This window comes from Spinacia oleracea, chromosome 2, assembly GCF_020520425.1.
Source record: "Spinacia oleracea cultivar Varoflay chromosome 2, BTI_SOV_V1, whole genome shotgun sequence".
NCBI classification, from domain to species: domain Eukaryota; kingdom Viridiplantae; phylum Streptophyta; class Magnoliopsida; order Caryophyllales; family Amaranthaceae; genus Spinacia; species Spinacia oleracea.
The window spans coordinates 24,288,515-24,310,569 of NC_079488.1; the positions used below are offsets into that span (position 1 = coordinate 24,288,515).

A 22,055-nucleotide genomic window follows, 5' to 3' on the forward strand; every position below is an offset into this window, starting at 1 on the left:
AACTCTCCTTACAAACAGAAATAATCAAAGCTAAGTAATGACTGAATTTAAATTGGGGATTTAAACAAATATCCCTTTATTAAACCGACTTTAACCAAAGCAATTAAAAATAATAAGTGCGTACAATCTGTTTAAACAAGCGGACCAATGTGATTAAACGGACCAGTTTGATTAACGTACCACCTTGATAATAAGGACCATATAACGAGCTCACTCAATCCAAGTCACCATGCACACAAAATGAGCCATTGAACCCAAATCAGTTTTGATTCCAATTGCTAGCATAAGACTATCACTTTCATCCATAACCGTATCATCCCCTCCCCCTTTAAAAGGAATTGACCTCAATTCAGCAAGGCCATCATCATCAAGATAAGGTGAAAGATCACCTACATTGAAAGTAGCATGGACACCATAGTCTCCCGGAAGCTCAATCTTGTAAACATTATCATTCACACGTGCAACCACCTTGTAAGGACCTTCAGCCCTAGGCATAAGCTTGTTTTTGCGTTTGCTTGGAAAACGCTCTTTCCTTAAATGAACCCAAACCAAATCACCTTCTTCAAACAACCTCGGTTTGCGATTCTCATTTGATTTCTGTTTATAAGAGGCATTAATAGCTTCAATTCGCTCACGAACTTGTTGGTGCAGTTTCATCATAGACTTTAACTTAGCATCGGCATCCTTGTGAACCAACTCATCTTTTGGTAATGGAATTAAATCCAAGGGCAAGTATGGATTAATCCCATATACTACCTCAAATGGAGAATGACCAGTAGCATAAGTAGGAGACCGATTATAAGCAAATTCAGCATGAGCAAGCTTGACATCCCAATCCTTTTGCGTTTTACTTACCAACCCTCTCAATAGCGTTCCCAAGGTTCGATTTGTCACCACTGTTTGCCCATCAGTTTGAGGGTGATGTGAAGTGCTAAACAACAACTTGGTTCCCACCTTTCTCCACAATGTATTCCAAAAGTAACTCAAGAACTTGGAATCTCGATCAGAAACAATAGTCTTTGGAATTCCATGCAAACGAACAATCTCCTTATAATACAAATCAGCCACATTACAAGCATCATCCGTTTTGTGACAAGCAATGAAGTGAGCCATTTTTGAAAATCTATCCACCACGACCATAATAGCATCCTTACCTCTTTGAGTACGAGGCAAAGCCACTATAAAATCCATGGATACATCTTTCCAAGGGAGAACTGGAACCGGCAAAGGTGAGTATAAACCGGATTTGAAAGAACTCTTGGCCATATGACAAGTCACACATTTATTCACAATGTTCGTTACATCACCTAACATTTTAGGCCAAAAGAAATGTTCTCTCAAGATTTCCAAGGTCTTGGCTATGCCAAAGTGACCAGCCAATCCTCCACCATGAGCCTCACGCACTAGTAACTCACGAATTGAATGCTTAGGAATACAAAGGCGATTACCTTTGAAAAGAAACCCATCTTGCAACATGTACTCCCCATAAGCACCAACTGCACATTTCTCGAATGCAACTCCAAAATCACCATCATCATGATAATAATCTTTTAAGGTCTCAAACCCCAACAAACGAACATCAAGTGTAGCAAGCAAAGTGTACCTTCGTGATAATGCATCAGCCACCACATTGCTTTTACCATCTTTGTATTTCGAAGAAAAATGAAAGGATTGCAAGAACTCAACCCATTTAGCATGCCTTGGGCTCAATTTTTGTTGCCCATTAATATACTTCAAAGATTCATGATCAGAATGCAAAACAAAGTGGCTAGAACGCAAATAATGACTCCAATGATCCAAAGCTCTAACAATGGCATAGAACTCTTTATCATAAGTGCAATAATTCAAACGAGCACCCCCTAACTTTTCCGAAAAATAAGCTATGGGACGCTTACCTTGGATCAAAACAGCACCAATCCCCACTCCACTAGCATCACACTCGACCTCAAAAGGTTGAGAGAAATCTGGCAGCGCCAAAATAGGAGCAGCACACAAACGCTCTTTAATCACATCAAACGCCTTTTGAGCGTCCTCTCCCCATACAAAAGCACCTTTCTTCAAGCAACTAGTGATAGGACTAGTAATAGTACTGAAATCACGAATGAAACGTCTATAAAATGAAGCAAGACCATGAAATGAACGCACCTCACTTATAGTTTTAGGATTAGGCCACGATTTGATAGCCTCGATCTTGGACTGATCCACGGACACTCCATCTTTCGAAACCACATAGCCCAAGAATACAACATTGTCAACAAGGAATGAACACTTCTCTAGCTTCCCATAGAGTCTTTGAGCTTTTGTTGTTTCAAAAACATCCCTCAAATGAATCAGATGCTCCTCTTCGTTCCTACTATACACCAAGATGTCATCAAGATATACCACAACGAATCTGCCCAAAAATGATTTAAGCACTTCGTTCATTAGCCTCATAAACGTACTAGGAGCATTAGTGAGACCAAATGGCATGATGGTCCACTCATACAAACCATGTTTTGTCTTGAAAGCCGTTTTCCACTCATCTCCTTCACGCATCCGAATCTGATGATAACCACTTCGCAAATCAATTTTTGAGAACAACTTCGAACCATGGAGCTCATCTAACATATCATCAAGTCTCGGAATAGGAAAACGATACTTGATGGTAATGTTATTCACAGCCCTACTATCAACACACATTCGCCATGTTCCATCTTTCTTAGGCACAAGCAACACCGGAACAGCACATGGACTCAAGCTTTCTCTAACATAGCCTCGATTCACAAGTTCATCAATTTGCTTTTGTAATTCCTTTGTTTCCTCCGGATTGCAACGATAGGCAGCCTTATTAGGCAAAGAAGTTCCTGGAATAAGATCAATTTGATGTTCAATACCACGATTAGGGGGCAAACCTGGTGGTAATTCATCCGGAAATACATCCTTGAACTCAAACAGCAATTCGGCAATGAGACTGCCTTCTTTCCAATTTTGGCCTTCAATTGGACTCTCCTTAGCCACGAGCAAATACACCAACTCTCCATGATCAAGAGCTTGCTCAATTTCTCGTTCACTTGCCAACATGGTGAGATTCGGCTTTTTCTTTTGTTTCACACTCATGGATCGAACCGCTTGAGATGACATAGGCTTTAGCACAATTTTCTTGCCTTTGTCTCTCAATTCATACTCATTGCTTCTCCCTTTATGAATCACGTCCCTATCAAACTGCCAAGGACGACCCAACAAAATATGACAAGCATCCATAGGAATAACATCACAAAGAACTTCATCCACATACGAACCCATAGTCAAACCAACCCTTACTTGCTTCGACACTTTTACACTATTACCATCATCAAGCCAATGGAGTGCGTATGGCCTAGGATGGGCAGTAGTGATTAAGCCTAATTTTGACACCATTTCACTAGAAGCAGCATTGGTACAACTCCCCCCATCAACGATTACACTACACCACTTATCTTTCACTAGACATTTAGTATGAAACAACTGATCTCGTTGGTCTAGATGAGTAGGTGAAATTTGAGTTTGTAGAGCTCTAAGAACCAGATTTGTGTCATAAATTGGAGCCTCATACTCTTCCTCTTCCTCCTCATCACCACTCTCATCAAACACAAATACGTCCCCCAACCTCTTTTCCTCTTCCAACAACTCCTCACGACATTCAACAACTTCTCTCAAGGTCACTACTCGTTTATTTGGACACGCATTTTGATAATGCCCAAACCCTTGACACTTAAAACAACGCACCTTGGACAGACTTGTTTCTTTGGTTGGGTTAGATAGTTTAGGGGCAGCCGTAGAATTACTTGAACCTACGGTACTAGGTGATGTGTTTGGTTTCAAGCTAGGTTCGGATTTAGCCCAAGACTGGCTTTACCATCCATACTAGACCCTCCCCCATATTTTGCCTTCCCTTGATTTTCAAATTTTAAACAAAGTCCACAAAGAGTGTCAAAATCAGAATATGGATAAAGGTCTACGGTATTGGCAATATTATAATTTAGACCCCTTAAAAATCTGGACAGTTTTTGTTCCTCAATTTCCTCAATTTCTCCCATTAAGGACAACTTTTCAAACTCATCAATATATTCAGCCACACTCATTTTTCCTTGCCTCAATTCAGCAATTTTACGATAAGTTGTTATTCTATGAGTTGTTGGCACATACCTTTTACGTAGCTTACGTTTCAAAGACTCCCAAGAGGTAATTTTCTCCTTCCCTTCACGTATTCTCTTGGATTTCAGTCCCTCGAACCACAATGAAGCCCCTCGTCCTAGCTTCAATATGGCATATTTGCAACGCTTCTCATCATCAATGTCCTTAAAATAGAACATTCTCTCTATTTTGCGCTCCCACTCCAAATAGGCTTCCGGATCTGTTCCACCAACAAATTCAGGAAGTTCGGTGACTTTGAATTCATCCATAGCCCGTAGATCACGCCTAGGAGGCCTACGATACCCCCCATCTCTAACGTTCTTCAAGGCTTCTTGGAGATGTTGTAGAAAGCCAGGATCATCAAAATCCATATTTCAGTTTGTAAGAATTACGAACAGCAGCTCTTTTTTTTTCTTTTTTTTTTTTTTGGGCGGATCACACGAACAGCCGCTCTGATACCACTAATGATACGAGTTTAAAAACTCGTTGTATAAACAAGGATAGTTGATTAACAAGCTAGACCTTTAACTCGTTGATCGTGAATGCAAGACAAGACCTATTGACTCACAATCAGTTCTTTGAATAGTAAACGCGTCCAAAATAAAGAAAAAAAAGCTGAATTATAAACTATAATTTGAAATGTAACAAACAAGTGTTTTAATCATCCAGTTGGTTGTTTATTCCAATCAAGAAGCTGACTATAAATAGCCAAAAACCAACAGCTACAAGAGCATTAAACGGCTAATTAAGAGCCATTTAAGAGCCTTTAAAACTGGCAGTTACAAGCTCTAAAGCCTCCTAATTCAGTCACTAAATTGGAGGTTACAAAGGCTTAAAAATCTCCTTACAAACAGCAATAATCAAAGCTAAGTAATGACTGAATTTAAATTGGGGATTTAAACAAATATCCCTTTATTAAACCGACTTTAACCAAAGCAATTAAAATAATAAGTGCGTACAATCTGTTTAAACAAGCGGACCAATGTGATTAAACGGACCAGTTTGATTAACGTACCACCTTGATAATAAGGACCATATAACGAGCTCACTCAATCCAAGTCACCATGCACACAAAATGAGCCATTGAACCCAAATCAGTTTTGGTTCCAATTGCTAGCATAAGACTATCACTTTCATCCATAACCGTATCACTTCAACTGGTGCAACTCCGTTCTCATTGGTCTATGGAATGGAAGCAGTACAACCTATCGAGCTAGAGATACCTTCTCTAAGGATAGTCCTCGAGAGCAAAATCCCAGAAGCTGCATGGGTACAAGCAAGATATGACGAGCTAGTCATGCTCGATGAGCGTCGGCTTCAAGCCGCTCACCATGTACAAGTCTATCAGCGCCGAGTGGCCAGACATTTCAGCAAAAGGGTCAGAACCCGAAACATCAAAGAAGGCGAGCTTGTCCTGAAAGCCCTTTGCAAAAGCACCATGGACCCAAGGGGAAAATTCAAACCCATTTGGGCAGGCCCATACATTGTCAAGAAGATCCTCTTCGGGGGAGCAGTCGAACTAACAGACATCGATGGAACAGAATTCAGATCTCTGACCAACCTCGATCAACTCAAGAAGTTCTACGTCTAAGTTCCATGTTCAAATTCAAGAATCCAATTCAAGGTCCTGTAAGGTAGTCAAAACTACGTCCAGCCTGATTCCCTAACGGGACACGTAGGCAACCTCATTTCGAGGCCCGGCCACTTTAATACAAAAAAATTCAAAATTTCCTTAATTAAGGGCATCCTAAAAATCAAATCAAATTTCAAAACTCAATTGTTGTTGTCTTTATTCCAAATGTGCCAATTCAAAGCAAAGCATGTTCAAGCGGAATTTAATACAATAACTCTTTATTTGGCTCTAAGGCCTTCAACGCTAATTCAAATACAAAGTCACGATCAAGTGAAGCAAAGTTCAAAAGCCTTTTCACCTCCTAAACACATTTTATAAACACATCTTCCAAACACATTCCAAACACAATTCATTCCAATACAATTTTAAACACATTTAGCCTACAAAGATCTAGGGTCGGGCGACTATGCTTTCGAGTCTTGGCACCTTGAATACTATCCCATGGCTCCTCCAGCAATCAATCATCAATCTTCCCCTTGCCCAAGCGGCGGGAGAAGGAACTTGCAAGCCTGCCAAGACGGGAGGACGACGAACCTCCTTTGGATTCCGGACGGTCAAGCACCGGATGGGCCACACTCCCGTCACCTTCCTCATAGTCAGTTGATGCAGGACGTCTAGCTCTAGAACCTCGGACTCTAGCTGGTCCGGAGAGAGAAACGTCCCTTTGGCTTAGACCTCTCATCCGTTCAATGTACCCCGCAGACAGAGTAACCGGCTCAGGTGGAAACTGAATACTCAAGAATGGTTTGGCAACCCCATACCGCCTCCAAACTTCAAGACGATTCGCATTCAGCGCAACAGGTTTCGGGTTCTCTTCAGTACAGTCCGGGATCTCCTGTTTCAAGCCATACTGTCTCATCACTCGAGCAGGCGAGTAGAAGACCAGCATTGTGAGGCTTGGCACCCTCAAAGTAGTAGAACCAGGGGCATGTCTCATAGCAGCAATTCCCCACCAAGGAACTACCCACCTTATACAAGATTCAATCGCAGAGAGTGCGCATCGCCACTCATCCAATGAAAGCCGGCCATACAACATGGGCCGCACAGTGAATCCTTTTCTATTATAGCTCTCCATGTTCTCTGGTGGTGCCACCAGCATGAGCCTCTCCATAAGCTAAACCTTGGGGAGTATACAAGAAGTGCATTTCAAAATTCAACATTCAAAATTCAGATACAAGTACAAATTCAACATACAAGAAGGCTCCAGATCCTTACTTGGAGTAATACCGGACTTCCCGACGGCAGAGAAGAGGGGTCCGACTTCAGCATGTCAAGGCCCATCAATGTTTCGCCATCCACGAGCGGCATTGGGTCCCGACCATTTGCAAACTGCTCTACAATCTCTATTAGGGAGGCATCACCATTGCCAAACCCCTGCTTCGAAAAGAGGAAGCGAGCAAATATACAAAAACTCAAGGCTCTTAGACGGAATACTTTGGGAACATCAAGCCCAGCAAAGTAGGTGACAAAGAGGGACAAATCCACTCCTCTTTCATATACAACAACACTCAAAAGTGTGGGCTTCAAGCCCAAATACCTTTCAAAGCTCAAGAAAAAGTGTTCCTCAACACTGGGCATGCATGGCTCCAACATAATGGGCCACCCCAATATGGCACTAAATTCCTCAGGGAGGGGACATACCTCATTATTTCCAAATCGGAAGACATGATGATTTGGATCCCAAGCCTCCAGAGCAGCAAGAATGAAGTGCAAATCCAGTTTTACAAACCGGAAAGAGACGAGCACCCCAAGATGCATGCCATCAAGCTCCCTTTTCTCCAATTTACCTAGCGAACCAAGCCACGAGTTCAAGGCACTTTCAAAGGACACAGCCATATTCTCTTTTCTTTTCGTAAGGAAGCAGTATGCAATGGTAGTAGGGAAGGATTGATGCAAGAAGTGATCCGACAACCTCCCTATTTATACCAGAGTCGGCTTGCACGACGGCCCACTAGCGCCGGACGCCAAGCATGCGCCAGGCGCAGGGGCCTACACTAAAGGACGAGGCCACTGTCCTCTCTTATGGCTCCGAGTACACCCTCTTTAGTGCTTCGGACAGCAAAGTACAACCTCCATTATTCAAGATTCCAAAGCCGCAAGCCGCGCAATTTCAAGCAGTCCGGATCAACGCTTCGGGCAGATTTCGGATCAATTTTATTCAAAATTCAAGCATTCTAGTCCTAGATCGGCGTCCTAAGTCGAGTCTGCATATGCATAAGCAAGAGTTGAATATACTTTGACTTGCGCTTTTTCTAACCAAAAAACCTCAGTCAAAGTGGGGGCTTATAGTGGGTATATACACCCGTAAAAATGGGGCAAATTTTTTGCAAAATTATCATGCATGCATATAGCCACAAATTTCAAAGGCACACACAACGCATACAATTCCAAACATTCAAACATACAAAAGCCCATCTTTAAAAAAGAAATTCAAACCAATCCAAGTTCAAAGCCATACAACCATACAAAATTCAAGTTTCAAACCATACAAATCCATACAAATACAATACAATCCAGCCAATACAAATCAACCCAGGCAAGCTGGAACTGGCTACCATGCAGGGTCAATCTGAGTCATCATCAACAGTGACATCAACCACAGGCGCCTTGTCCCTGTTCTGCCTCCTAAGGCGCTCCAGATCCTGATCCAGCTCCGTCCCAGGGGTACTAGGATCCTGCTCCGAGATACGAAGTGTGCCAGTGGAGGGATAAACTCCCTACTGAGGAGAGGAATACTGATAAGGCGGCGGCATCGCCATATACTGGTACGGCGAAAACATCTGAGCCTGGCGCATCCTCTCCTTCTCCGCATAGTAAGCCCAATAATCTGCACCCCAAGGCTGAGGACCACTCCCTCCGAAGTAGTAACCAGGGGAAGAAACAAAGGGCCGTGAACTACCTGCACCTCCAAACGAATGCCTGGTGGAATCAACATGTACAAAAGAGGAAGCTCCCCGCTCAGCATCAGAATGCCTCTGATGAGCACCAGCGCTGGACCCCTGTCCCAGCTCCAAGCTCGGTCCCTTCTGCCTCAAGGACGTCTTCACCTGGGGCTCCTTGTCAACGGAACCTCTACGGTCTCGACGGCGCTCCTATACAAAATACAAGTTCAAGAATCAACATCCAAGTTCGAATTTCCAGAATACAAATTTCAAGATCAAGTAAGGCACCTCTCTGTCCCGGCCAGAAAGCTTCCGGGTCAGCTTGGCACAATGCCTCTTCCAGGAATCAAGCAAGAGCATCCAGCGACGCACTCTCGCCCGAGGCGCCTGCATACAAAATTTAAGATCAATTTCCAAATACAAGATTACAATCAGTTTCAAGGAAGTGCAACAGTACTTACAGCAGCATAGTGCTCAGGTACAGCATCATATGATTTCCGGTGCGGAGGAGAAACTACTGGGATGGTCGCCTCTACATGTTCCCCGTCCGAGTTCTCATAGCGGAGGATCCTATCAGCATGGGGAATGTCCTCAGGGTCAACCTCCTCCTCCTACATACAATCATACAATCATCCAATCATACAAGAATACAAGAATGCAAGAATACAAGATACAAAGTTCTAAAGCTCACCGGCAGTACGAAGCGTACTGGTGGAGCCAGCCTCCTCAGGAAGTCGTCATAGCTACCCTTCCTGTGTACAAAATCCCTCCAAGAGCGGCAAACAGCATCGCCCCCTATCATCCACATAGAGCCGGGCAAGCTCTTCATCCGACGCCAGCATGGACTCCGGTGGGTCCTTGGGGACAAGTCTATTCCCCGAATTGTGCTGAAGGGACACTCGCTCCCCTAGGTACCACATGTGGCCGTACACCCCTGGAAGCAAAAACCGCAGCCCAGATAAGAAATGGGCACGAGCAGCCGAGGCAGGTACATGCGCGTTGGCAAAAGGATGCCATACCACCTGCAAAGCAGACAACTCAGGCTACAATACAAATACAAATACAAGAGTGCAAAACAGTACAAAATATTACCTCATCAGCAGGTAGAACTCTCCAAGCTCTGCGGGAGGTCGCTAGAGACACCCTCCTGCGCACCGCTCCTATCTAAGAGGCAGCATACGGGTAAGCCGCATCTCCAGTACGATCCGGCGCCAAAGTCGGAAAGTGCTCATACATCCAAATCTTTCAAGAAGTAAGCAAAACATCAGCCAAGTTCAAATACAAACATGCAAGTACAACGTACAAAGTACAAGGAGTCTTAAATACCTCCAGCACACTCCACAGAGCAGCCATCCTCGGGTCGTTCCCCGGCGCAGTTCGGGAGGCCTGCTTCATCTCATACAAGAGGTGGCTATATGCCAAACCACCTCAGTTGTAGCTCGAAGCAGCCCTCAAGTCCCGCAGAACGGACAAGAATCTAATGTGCACCCAACTGTTCCTGCTCGGGGCCATCACTCTGCTCACCAAAACTAGGAGGAAGAGCCTAACCCTCTACTTTGCAGACACACCCACACCGCAGATAGCCTCCACAATCACCGTCACGGAAGCATGGTGTCGTCCTCTAACAAGTCAACAACAGGGCCGAGCAAGTCCCTGGCAGCGGCCGAGCGCCACGTCAGCTCCGGATCAAAGGTCATATTCCTCTCAGAAAAAGGAAGACCCGTAATCATAGCAAAATCAAAGGGGGTAATGGTGATCTCCCCCCATGCCATGTGGAAAGTGTTGGTAGTATCCCACCACCGCTCCAACAAAGCCCACAGCCGGGGTTTGATCCCCGTTCTCCTCGAAGTACCTCCCATGGCACGCCAGAAATCAGCCAGGCCCGTCAGTGACCAACTTTCCATGGCCTCCTCATCAGCACGAAGAGCTTTAAAGGCCTTCTGAACCTCCACCAAGGACCAGAAAGTACGAAACGGCTTTCCATCGGCCTACAGGTGAACGAGTCAGTTCAAAACCTATACAAGTACAAAATACAAACTCAAAACACAGTACAAGACTCACCAAGCCAGCGCGAGGCCGCTGAGACAAGTGCCACTCCGGCCGAAACACCAGATCGGAAGGGCTCCAACCAGTACAGCAAAGGTGGGCGCCTCCCAGGGAACCATACCCCCATCTGGCGCGTTTATTGCAGCCGCTTCATCATCCGAAGCATCCTCCTCAGCAGCTCGAATCACCGACGATTCGGCGAGCTTCCTCCGAGTGTGACGAGGCATACTAAATCAAGTGGAGTACAAAGTGTCAAAATTCTAAACTGGGGGCTATCTTATATTAGCCTATACAAAGTCAAAAAAATTCAAAACAAATCCCCAATGCACCTCTAGTTCAAAGTACAAGTTCTACACCAACACCTAAGCTACCCACGCCGAAGCAGGTATACAAGTTCTACACCAACGCCTAGGCTACCCACGCCGAAGCAGGTATACAAGTTCTACCCCAACGCCTAGGCTACCCACGCTGAAGCAGGTATACAAGTTCAAACACCAACGCCTAGGCTACCCATGCCGAAGCCGTCATTTCAAAACTCTACAAAACAAAATCAAGGCATCCTAGCCTATTTCTCTACCTGAGACCCCGCTAGGTCACTAGTGATACTACTATCTGCAAATACCAGTTTTCTACAAGATTCAAGAAGCTTAAGCATACAAGCATCATTTGGAAGTACGAGAAAATCAAAACTACATGCGATCCTAGAGTTATTTCATAAGCAAAACATGAAATACTTACATGGATAAGGCAAGAACAAGACCAAGGGAAGACAATTTGACCTTTGAGAGAGAAAGAGAGCAAGAAAGCAAGAGATTGCTCCTCAAAATGACACGGCAAGGGGCGCTTATATAGCGCAGCCCCGCGCCGTACGCCGGCCCAGCGCCCAGCGCTTCCTGCTGCATGCGCGAATCTTCAGCGCGCGCGGTCTCCCGTGCTGATTGCACGTCCTTTGCTGCTACGGTCTTCCGCACCAAGCATCAAACGTCGCATCAGGCCATCCATCGAAAATACGGATATACACCTGTATCTCCAAGTACAAACAGATGAATATTTCACGAATACAAAGTCCAAAAAATACAACGACTCAGGCGTTCAACTCCCAACGGACCCAAGCTCCGGGAAAGTCAGTCGAAATTTCAAAATTCTAAGAGCTAGTAAAAAGATCTTATCCCCAGCAAAGCACATCCCCAACGGATTTACTCCGGGTGTTCAAATTCCAAAATTCAAGATTCAAAAATTCAAGATTCAAAATTTTCGATGCCAAGCTCCGTCCTGACCTGAAGGCGGAAAAGTACAAGTACAAATCGGAGTCGTCACAACCGCATCGAGGTAGACTCTATCCTTTTTTCTAACGCCTGTTTTGTGCAGGTACCGGCATACAAAGAATTGTCTTGATTGCAGAACATCTTGATCATTCTCCGTCCCTTTCAAAATACTTTGACTTGCGCTTTCCTAACCTAACGCTCAATCAAAGTGGGGGCTTCTGTAGACACCTAATTTGTGTCTCCCCTCTGGGATGATGACGATACCATTATCCTTACTAGGTGGTTGGAATAACTCCAGGCGGAAATCCCAATTGCTAAGAAAATTTCCAAAATACAAAATCCAAAATCCAATCCCCGAGGCCGTTCCCCTTCCGCTTCTCGATACAAAATACAACTTTCAAAAAACCAATTTCAAAATCCAAGTACAATCTCATCTAGTAGACCATTCCATTGGTTTTACTAGGCCTTTTCCACTCAAAATCATATAAGGCAAGTCAAATTCGGGCGTCGACCCACAAAATCGAGCATGCCGGGCCCCGCCCCGTAAAACCGGTATTCAAAACCCGAGAAAGGCTTGTTTTTAGACGAAAAATAGTGCCTTAACCTCCAAGCAAACACAAAACGCCAAGCCTTGTACTATTCGTACAAAGGTACAACACTACAAGACGAAACAAGGACGGAGCCCGCGTCCTTGCTTTGGCGGCATTCACTCCACGTCACCAGCGCCCAGCGCTGCTTCGGCGTGCTGCGCTGGCGTGTGCTGGCGTCTTGCACCCATTCCTCCTATAAATACCCCTCATTTTCAGCATTAGGAAGGGGGGCATAACAAAATACAACGTCGTAATACTGACATTACGCCTCAAAATACAAATAAAAAACCCTTCAAAAACACATACAAATTTCAAATATCAAGCAATTGGGAGTTCTAAAAGGAATTCTTGCCTAAACCTAAATAGGTAATTCCGAATCGCACCATATTCAATCATGTTTCTTTGATTTCAAAATGATTAGCAAGTTGGCATTTTTATTATTAAAAATGTCACTTGCAACAATCATACATCTTTTCAAAATCCAAACTTTTCAAAATACAAAAATGCAATCTTTCAAGATTCAAGGATGTTCAAAGTTGCTTGCAATCACCTCTTTGAACTAGAATCATCTTCAAGTATGGAGTAATCAAAGATGACACCTTTTTAACTCTTAAAGGTTTAGTCTTTTGAGATTCAAAACTCCATTTTTCAATATACAAGTTCAAGTTTTCAAATTTCAAGATTCCACCATGTTTATGGTTGCTCATGACTACTTCCCTAAATTAGGATCCTTTCAAACAAGAGCATATCAAATATCTAACCTTTTCAACATTAAAAGGCCCGATCTTTGAGATTCAAGTCTCTTAAGTTTCAATATTTCAAGTACAAGTTCAAAATTTCAAGTTCAAGTTCAATATGCAAAGTCTAGGATACTTGGGTTGAGCAACCTCTCCCAAGTTGAGATTTTTGGCTTTGAATTCGTGTCGGACGCACTTATTTTTAAGGAGCCGCTTGGCGTTCAAATTTCATGTGCCCAAGTAGAAGTTTCAATTATGCACCTTTCAATATTGCAATTTCAATACCGCACCTTACAATTCCGCAATTTCAATACCGCAATTTCAATACCGCAATTTCAATACCGCACTTTCAATATCGCACTTTCAATTCCGCAATTTCAATTTCGCACTTTCAATTCTGCATCTTTACTTGCCTAGTCCATTTCTAGGCAATGTGGACCTACTCCCTAGTCCATCTCTAGGGGGTCTTGTATTTACTAATTCCGCACTTTATTTAGTATTGTGATGTTGCTTTATTTGCTTTATTTCTTTCATCACCGCACATGCTAAATACAACCAAATACAAGGTTACATCACGCTAAAGAAAGATAATTTCTTGGACAAACCGGTCTTAGGTTCCTCTAAATTAATCTTTAAAGCAAAGTGACCGCCATACAAAGTAGAGATTCTATTTGCTCTAAATTCAAACCCACATAGTCTAATCTAGGGTATATTTTCGAAAATGTTGTGCCAACGTACTTGAATATTTCTAAAGCTCGCGGAATAAGCATTTCGTTCCCGTGCCCGGATCTCACCCATCCGTTTCGAGGATTCAAGGTCTTATCCAAAATAGAGTCACTTGCGGTCTTTCCAAACGAGACTTTAAACAATGTTTGGTGGCGACTCCTTCGAGGTACAAAAATACAATGGTAAAACCGCCCCTCTTGTAGAACGGGAAGCAAATGCAATGCATGCACAAAAAATACCCCCTACAGACCTTATACAAGAAAGCCTTCTCCCGGCCTCTTCTCCGCTGTGTAACCCTAGAAAAGGGGCATGAAGTTCTGGAAGATCTACATCAAGGGTTATGCAGCTCTCAGATAGGGGTAAGGGCCTTGGCAGAAAAGGCTCTAAGAATTGGGTATTACTGGCCCACCCTGAAAGAAGACGCACTCGACCTAGTTAAGCGATGCGACAAATGCCAACGGTTTGGTCATTTAATTCGGCGGCCAGCTCAGAAGCTAACACCCATTACTAGTCCCATAGCATTTCCTAATTGGGGAATGGATTTATTAGGCCCTTACACCACGACCCCAGGAGGAGTGCGCTAAGTGATAGTGGTTGTCGACTACTTCACCAAATGGGTGGAAGCCGAAACCCTGAAAAACACCAAGGCACAGGATGTGAGAGCCTTCATTTGGAAAAACATCATCACTCGATTCGGTGTCCCTCACTCTATTGTCTTTGACAATGGGCCACAATTCAAAACACTCAAGTTAGAAAACTGGTTGGCCGATCATGGCATCCCGACTTGTTTCCCGTCCATCGGCCGCCCCCAAGCCAATGAGCAGGTGGAGGCATTCAACAAAATCATTTGAAGGAATGAAAAAGAAACTTGATGAAGCTAGTGGGATGACGAGTTCCCCAATGTTCTATGGTCCATACGGACCATGAAAAAAAAACTCAACAGGAGAAACACCTTTTCTATTAGCATGCGGAGCTGAAGTCGTCCTGCCAATAGAAATGTGTGAACCAACTCTGCAAGTCATGCTGTGTGACGAAAATGCCAATTGGGCGATGATGAAGGCGGCCCGTGATTTCCTACCAGAAACCAGAGGGAACGCGGCTCTAAGACAACAATTATACAAGTTGCGGATGGCTAGAGAGTAACAACAAGAAGGTCTCTAGAAGAATCCTGAAAGTTGGACGTGCTAATGAGCAAGGGAAACTCACCCCCACTTGGTAAGGGACATACGAAATCTACGAGGAAGTCCGTGATGGAACTTACCGAATCCAAGACATGCAAGGACGTCCAGTTCTACGCACTTGGAATGCAGACAACTTAAAAAATTACTTTTTCTAAGTTTGAAATCTAGGTTTTCTTATTAATTTTCTATTATCTTTTAAGAACAAAGACGTCCATACAAAAGACGCACCATGTAGCACGGCTTGATAAAGTTTTAATGAAAAATCTCCCTACAGGCCGGACTTGCAGTGGAATATTTATTCTTGTTGCAAATACTTAACTCAGATGACCCAAAAGCGGCCCATACACTAACATTCTTCTAAAGAATAAATCAAAGACTAGTCGTTTAAAGGCTTGAGAAGTGGCCTAGATTAGGACCCTCACTAGGCTGATCACCTAGAACACAGGGGATACACATTCCAAAAAGCTATATACAATAGCTAAAGACCTTAGTAAAAGCACCAAGGCAAAGAGTTGTCGTCCCTGTTCAAGGGGGAAGGCTATATCAAGTTGTATAAATTAAACCAACACAATAAAATAAGTAAACAGGAACAACAACTTAAAAAGGCAAAAGACAAAGCGTCCATTCTATGACGCCTGCACATTCCATTATATTAGTTCTAATTACAAATCATATACAAAAGGCCTTAGAGAAGGCGTCACAAAAGCAAAAACAAGGCCACTAAGTGCCTCATGCATCATCATCCTCAGGAACAAACACAGGAGGAGGACGTCCTTCCTTCAAGGCCTTCTCCACCTCCACGTGATGATTGATGATTCTTTCAAACTAGCTGAAGGGGCGCATGTCTGCAAATTCCGAATTCTAGGCAAGCTCAATACCTCCCCTGATTGACCTTTCACCCAGCTCGGCGGACTGGCGAAGCACCTCCTTAGAATTGGCCACCTCCTTACGGGCCTCCTCCGGCTGCAACTCCATCTGAGTAAACTTGGAGTCAAGCTGCAACAACTCCTCCTCCTTCTGCTTACATTTCTCAGAGAGATCCCTCATATCTTGGAAGTTCTTGTCAATCTATTGGAGGCGTTTTTTGTTCTCGGCACGAAGGGAAGCCAAGGACGTGTACAACGCGTCAACCGTCTCCTTCCTGGTAAGACGAAGCTCCTCCAACTCAGCAAAATGCTGATCACCACATTGACTAGCAAGGGTGCGAGCTCTAGTCTCTTCTAGCACCAAAGAAGTGCGCCACTTCTTCAGAGAATCCAGCTGTATAAACATTTGTAAAGCAGCAAAGTGAAATTCCGAAACACGAAGAAGCTAAAATTATTTCACTAGGAAAGAAACAAAACTTACATCTAATACAGTGGATTGCAGAGCGACAAGTTGGGTTTCAGCTGCCTCAGGAAGATTTTTAGCATACTCTGAAGGTATTGCGCTGCGCATAAGGCTCATTACCTTGTTTCGATCCCGGGAAGAAAAGCGGCCTGAGGCAGGAATCTGATCCAACTCAGCATTTATGGCTTTCTGTGTATCAGGTATCTCTAATGGAAAACCTTAGAATCCCTAGGAGAGACTATAGAACCTTAGAATCCCTGGGAGAGACTATAGAACTGCCAGACGAAGAACGGCAAGTGCTTACGATGTTGGAATAAAACTTACCACCCGAGTTCCTAGCGCTCTCCGCCGTCTTCGAAAGAATGTTTCGACGGACGTCTTCAGGAATTCCCCCAAGAGGATCAACCTTTTGGGGATCAGAAGAGCAAAACTCCATAGTCGCAGGAGCGTCCTTCTGAAGTACCCTTTGGCGTTTCGGAGACGCCCTCGCTGTCGAAGATGGTCCCCCAGAACCTCGGAAGGGCTTAAAGCAAGGCTTACCTGTCCCTCCGGCCTTGCGCTTTGTGGACGGCGCCGCGGTAGTGGCAGCCTTCCTCAATCCCTGGCAAAACAGGACGACTCCAATCAAATACACTAAGGGAACTATATTAAACGGTGGCCTGAAACAAATTACCTTCTTTTCTACTGGAGGATCAAGCGGCAGATTGACCTGCTCAGTGCCCTATCGTTGCATAGCCTTGAGGGTGCTTGCTTCAAGCACCTCAGCAAGCCAAGTCGGCATATCCACTCGGCCCTTGGAAGTGTCATCTAACTTCTCCATAGCCGTGTCTGAAAAAGAATGAAGACGTCAGAAAAAGCATAAAAAGGTTAAACACAGAAACCAGAGTTACGAGATATTACTGTAGGGGAATACAATTTTTTTTGACAGCTAAGGGGAATACAGTTAAACATACATAACATGTGCAGAACATCCCCAAAGCCAGGAAACATGTATAAAGCACAGATTAAGCATACTTACATTTGAAGCGTGTTTTCCCGAGTATAGTATCAACGAACACGAACAAAGAACTCCAATTGTCGTTCCTCTATTTGGTTCGCCGACACGTTCAGATCCGTCTTGATTATTGTAGCTTAGACAACGTACAAGAGTGTTTGCTTTTCGGGAAGAACAGTTTTGAGTAGAGAGCAAAACTGAATGACGTAATTTGGAATTAGGTTTAGGTTAGGGAAAAACTGATTGTGTATGTGTGAATATATAACCTAAATTATATTTAAGTGTAACCGGCCAAGACACAAGGCCTTGACCGGCCACACATCACACACTGCACGCACAGCACACACCGCAGGCCGAAGCTGATACGGTTATGGATGAAAGTGATAGTCTTATGCTAGCAATTGGAACCAAAACTGATTTGGGTTCAATGGCTCATTTTGTGTGCATGGTGACTTGGATTGAGTGAGCTCGTTATATGGTCCTTATTATCAAGGTGGTACGTTAATCAAACTGGTCCGTTTAATCACATTGGTCCGCTTGTTTAAACAGATTGTACGCACTTATTATTTTTAATTGCTTTGGTTAAAGTCGGTTTAATAAAGGGATATTTGTTTAAATCCCCAATTTAAATTCAGTCATTACTTAGCTTTGATTATTGCTGTTTGTAAGGAGAGTTTTAAGCCTTTGTAACCTCCAATTTAGTGACTGAATTAGGAGGCTTTAGAGCTTGTAACTGCCAGTTTTAAAGGCTCTTAAATGGCTCTTAATTAGCCGTTTAAAGCTCTTGTAGCTGTTGGTTTTTGGCTATTTATAGTCAGCTTCTTGATTGGAATAAACAACCAACTGAATGATTAAAACACTTGTTTGTTACATTTCGAATTATAGTTTATAATTCAGCATTTTTCTTTGTTTTGGACGCGTTTCCTATTCAAAGAACTGATTGTGAGTCAATAGGTCTTGTCTTGCATTCACGATCAACGAGTTAAAGGTCTAGCTTGTTAATCAACTATCCTTGTTTATACAACGAGTTTTTAAACTCGTATCATTAGTGGTATCAGAGCTGCTGTTCGTGTGATCCGCCCAAAAAAAAAAAAAAAAAAAAAGAGCTGCTGTTCGTAGTTCTTACAAACTGAAATATGGATTTTGATGATCCTGACTTTCTACAACATCTCCAAGAAGCCTTGAAGAACATTAGAGATGGGGGGTATCGTAGGCCTCCTAGGCGTTATCTACGGGCTATGGATGAATTTAAAGTCACCGAAGTTCCTGAATTTGTTGGTGGAACAGATCCGGAAGCCTATTTGGAGTGGGAGCGCAAAATAGAGAGAATGTTCGATTTCAAGGACATTGATGATGAGAAGCGTGGCAAATATGCCATATTGAAGCTAGGACGAGGGGCTTCATTGTGGTTCGAGGGACTGAAATCCAAGAGAATACGTGAAGGGAAGGAGAAAATTACCTCTTGGGAGTCTTTGAAACGTAAGCTACGTAAAAGGTATGTGCCAACAACTCATAGAATAACAACTTATCGTAAAATTGCCGAGTTGAGGCAAGGAAAAATGAGTGTGGCTGAATATATTGATGAGTTTGAAAAGTTGTCCTTAATGGGAGAAATTGAGGAAATTGAGGAACAAAACTGTCCATATTTTTAAGGGGTCTAAATTATAATGTTGCCAATACCGTAGACCTTTATCCATATTCTGATTTTGAAACTCTTTGTGGACTTTGTTTAAAATTGGAAAATCAAGGGAAGGCAAAATATGGGGGAGGGTCTAGTATGGATGGTAAAGCCAAGTCTTGGGCTAAATCCGAACCTAGCTTGAAACCAAACACATCACCTAGTACCGTAGGTTCAAGTAATTCTACGGCTGCCCCTAAACTATCTAACCCAACCAAAGAAACAAGTCTGTCCAAGGTGCGTTGTTTTAAGTGTCAAGGGTTTGGGCATTATCAAAATGCGTGTCCAAATAAACGAGTAGTGACCTTGAGAGAAGCTGTTGAATGTCGTGAGGAGTTGTTTGAAGAGGAAAAGAGGTTGGGGGACGTATTTGTGTTTGATGAGAGTGGTGATGAGGAGGAAGAGGAAGGGTATGAGGCTCCAATTTATGACACAAATCTGGTTCTTAGAGCGCTACAAACTCAAATTTCACCTACTGATCTAGACCAACGAGATCAGTTGTTTCATACTAAATGTCTAGTGAAAGATAAGTGGTGTAGTGTGATTGTTGATGGGGGGAGTTGTACCAATGCTGCTTCTAGTGAAATGGTGTCAAAATTAGGCTTAATCACTACTGCCCATCCTAGGCCATACGCACTCCATTGGCTTGATCATGGTAATAGTGTAAAAGTGTCGAAGCAAGTAAGGGTTGGTTTGACTATGGGTTCGTATGTGGATGAAGTTCTTTGTGATGTTATTCCTATGGATGTTTGTCATATTTTGTTGGGTCGTCCTTGGCAGTTTGATAGGGACGTGATTCATAAAGGGAGAAGCAATGAGTATGAATTGAGAGACAAAGGCAAGAAAATTGTGCTAAAGCCTATGTCATCTCAAGCGGTCGATCCATGAGTGTGAAACAAAAGAAAAAGTCGAATCTCACCATGTTGGCTAGTGAACGAGAAATTGAGCAAGCTCTTGATCATGGAGAGTTGGTGTATTTGCTCGTGGCTAAGGAGAGTCCAATTGAAGGCCAAAATTGGAAAGAAGGCAGTCCCATTGCCGAATTGCTGTTTGAGTTCAAGGATGTATTTCCGGATGAATTACCACCAGGTTTGCCCCCTATTCGTGGTATTGAACATCAAATTGATCTTATTCCAGGAACTTCTTTGCCTAATAAGGCTGCCTATCGTTGCAATCCAGAGGAAACAAAGGAATTACAAAAGCAAATTGATGAACTTGTGAATCGAGGCTATGTTAGAGAAAGCTTGAGTCCATGTGCTGTTCCGGTGTTGCTTGTGCCTAAGAAAGATGGAACATGGCGAATGTGTGTTGAAAGTAGGGCTGTGAATAACATTACCATCAAGTATCGTTTCCAATTCCGAGACTTGATGATATGTTAGATGAGCTCCATGGTTCGAAGTTGTACTCAAAAATTGATTTGCGAAGTGGTTATCATCAGATTCGGATGCGTGAAGGAGATGAGTGGAAAACGGCTTTCAAGACAAAACATGGTTTGTATGAGTGGACCGTCATGCCATTTGGTCTCACTAATGCTCCTAGTACGTTTATGAGGCTAATGAACGAAGTGCTTAAATCATTTCTGGGCAGATTCGTTGTGGTATATCTTGATGACATCTTGGTGTATAGTAGGAACGAAGAGGAGCATCTGATTCATTTGAGGGATGTTTTTGAAACACTTAGAGCTCAAAGACTCTATGGGTAGATAGAGAAGTGTTCATTCCTTGTTGACAATGTTGTATTCTTGGGCTATGTGGTTTCGAAAGATGGAGTGTCCGTGGATCAGTCCAAGATCGAGGCTATCAAATCGTGGCCTAATCCTAAAACTATAAGTGAGGTGCGTTCATTTCATGGTCTTGCTTCATTTTATAGACGTTTCATTCGTGATTTCAGTACTATTACTAGTCCTATCACTAGTTGCTTGAAGAAAGGTGCTTTTGTATGGGGAGAGGACGCTCAAAAGGCGTTTGATGTGATTAAAGAGCGTTTGTGTGTTGCTCCTATTTTGGCGCTGCCAGATTTCTCTCAACCTTTTGAGGTCGAGTGTGATGCTAGTGGAGTGGGGATTGGTGCTGTTTTGATCCAAGGTAAGCGTCCCATAGCTTATTTTTCGGAAAAGTTAGGGGGTGCTCGTTTGAATTATTGCACTTATGATAAAGAGTTCTATGCCATTGTTAGAGCTTTGGATCATTGGAGTCATTATTTGCGTTCTAGCCACTTTGTTTTGCATTCTGATCATGAATCTTTGAAGTATATTAATGGGCAACCAAAATTGAGCCCAAGGCATGCTAAATGGGTTGAGTTCTTGCAATCCTTTCATTTTTCTTCGAAATACAAAGATGGTAAAAGCAATGTGGTGGCTGATGCATTATCACGAAGGTACATTTTGCTTGCTACACTTGATGTTCGTTTGTTGGGGTTTGAGACCTTAAAAGATTATTATCATGATGATGGTGATTTTGGAGTTGCATTTGAGAAATGTGCAGTTGGTGCTTATGGGGAGTACATGTTGCAAGATGGGTTTCTTTTCAAAGGTAATCGCCTTTGTATTCCTAAGCATTCAATTCGTGAGTTACTAGTGCGTGAGGCTCATGGTGGAGGATTGGCTGGTCACTTTGGCATAGCCAAGACCTTGGAAATCTTGAGAGAACATTTCTTTTGGCCTAAAATGTTAGGTGATGTAACGAACATTGTGAATAAATGTGTGACTTGTCATATGGCCAAGAGTTCTTTCAAACCCGGTTTATACTCACCTTTGCCGGTTCCAGTTCGCCCTTGGGAAGATGTATCCATGGATTTTATAGTGGCTTTGCCTCGTACTCAAAGAGGTAAGGATGCTATTATG

General features: G+C 43.2%; 1 protein-coding gene across 1 annotated transcript; it reads right to left on the reverse strand.

Annotated features, from left to right (window-relative positions):
• Nucleotides 1-432: 432 nt before the first annotated feature.
• On the reverse strand, nt 433-16,259 carry LOC130467281 (uncharacterized; the record flags this gene model as incomplete). Its single annotated transcript, XM_056835751.1, has 9 exons — nt 16,091-16,259; nt 14,282-14,357; nt 11,291-11,342; nt 3,667-3,732; nt 3,190-3,597; nt 2,682-2,925; nt 1,600-2,234; nt 698-1,467; nt 433-571 (listed from the first exon to the last, which is right to left on the reverse strand). Coding segments are annotated over exons 1-9 (2,559 nt in total), but the record flags the coding sequence as incomplete, so codon positions are not given.
• Nucleotides 16,260-22,055: the final 5,796 nt, after the last annotated feature.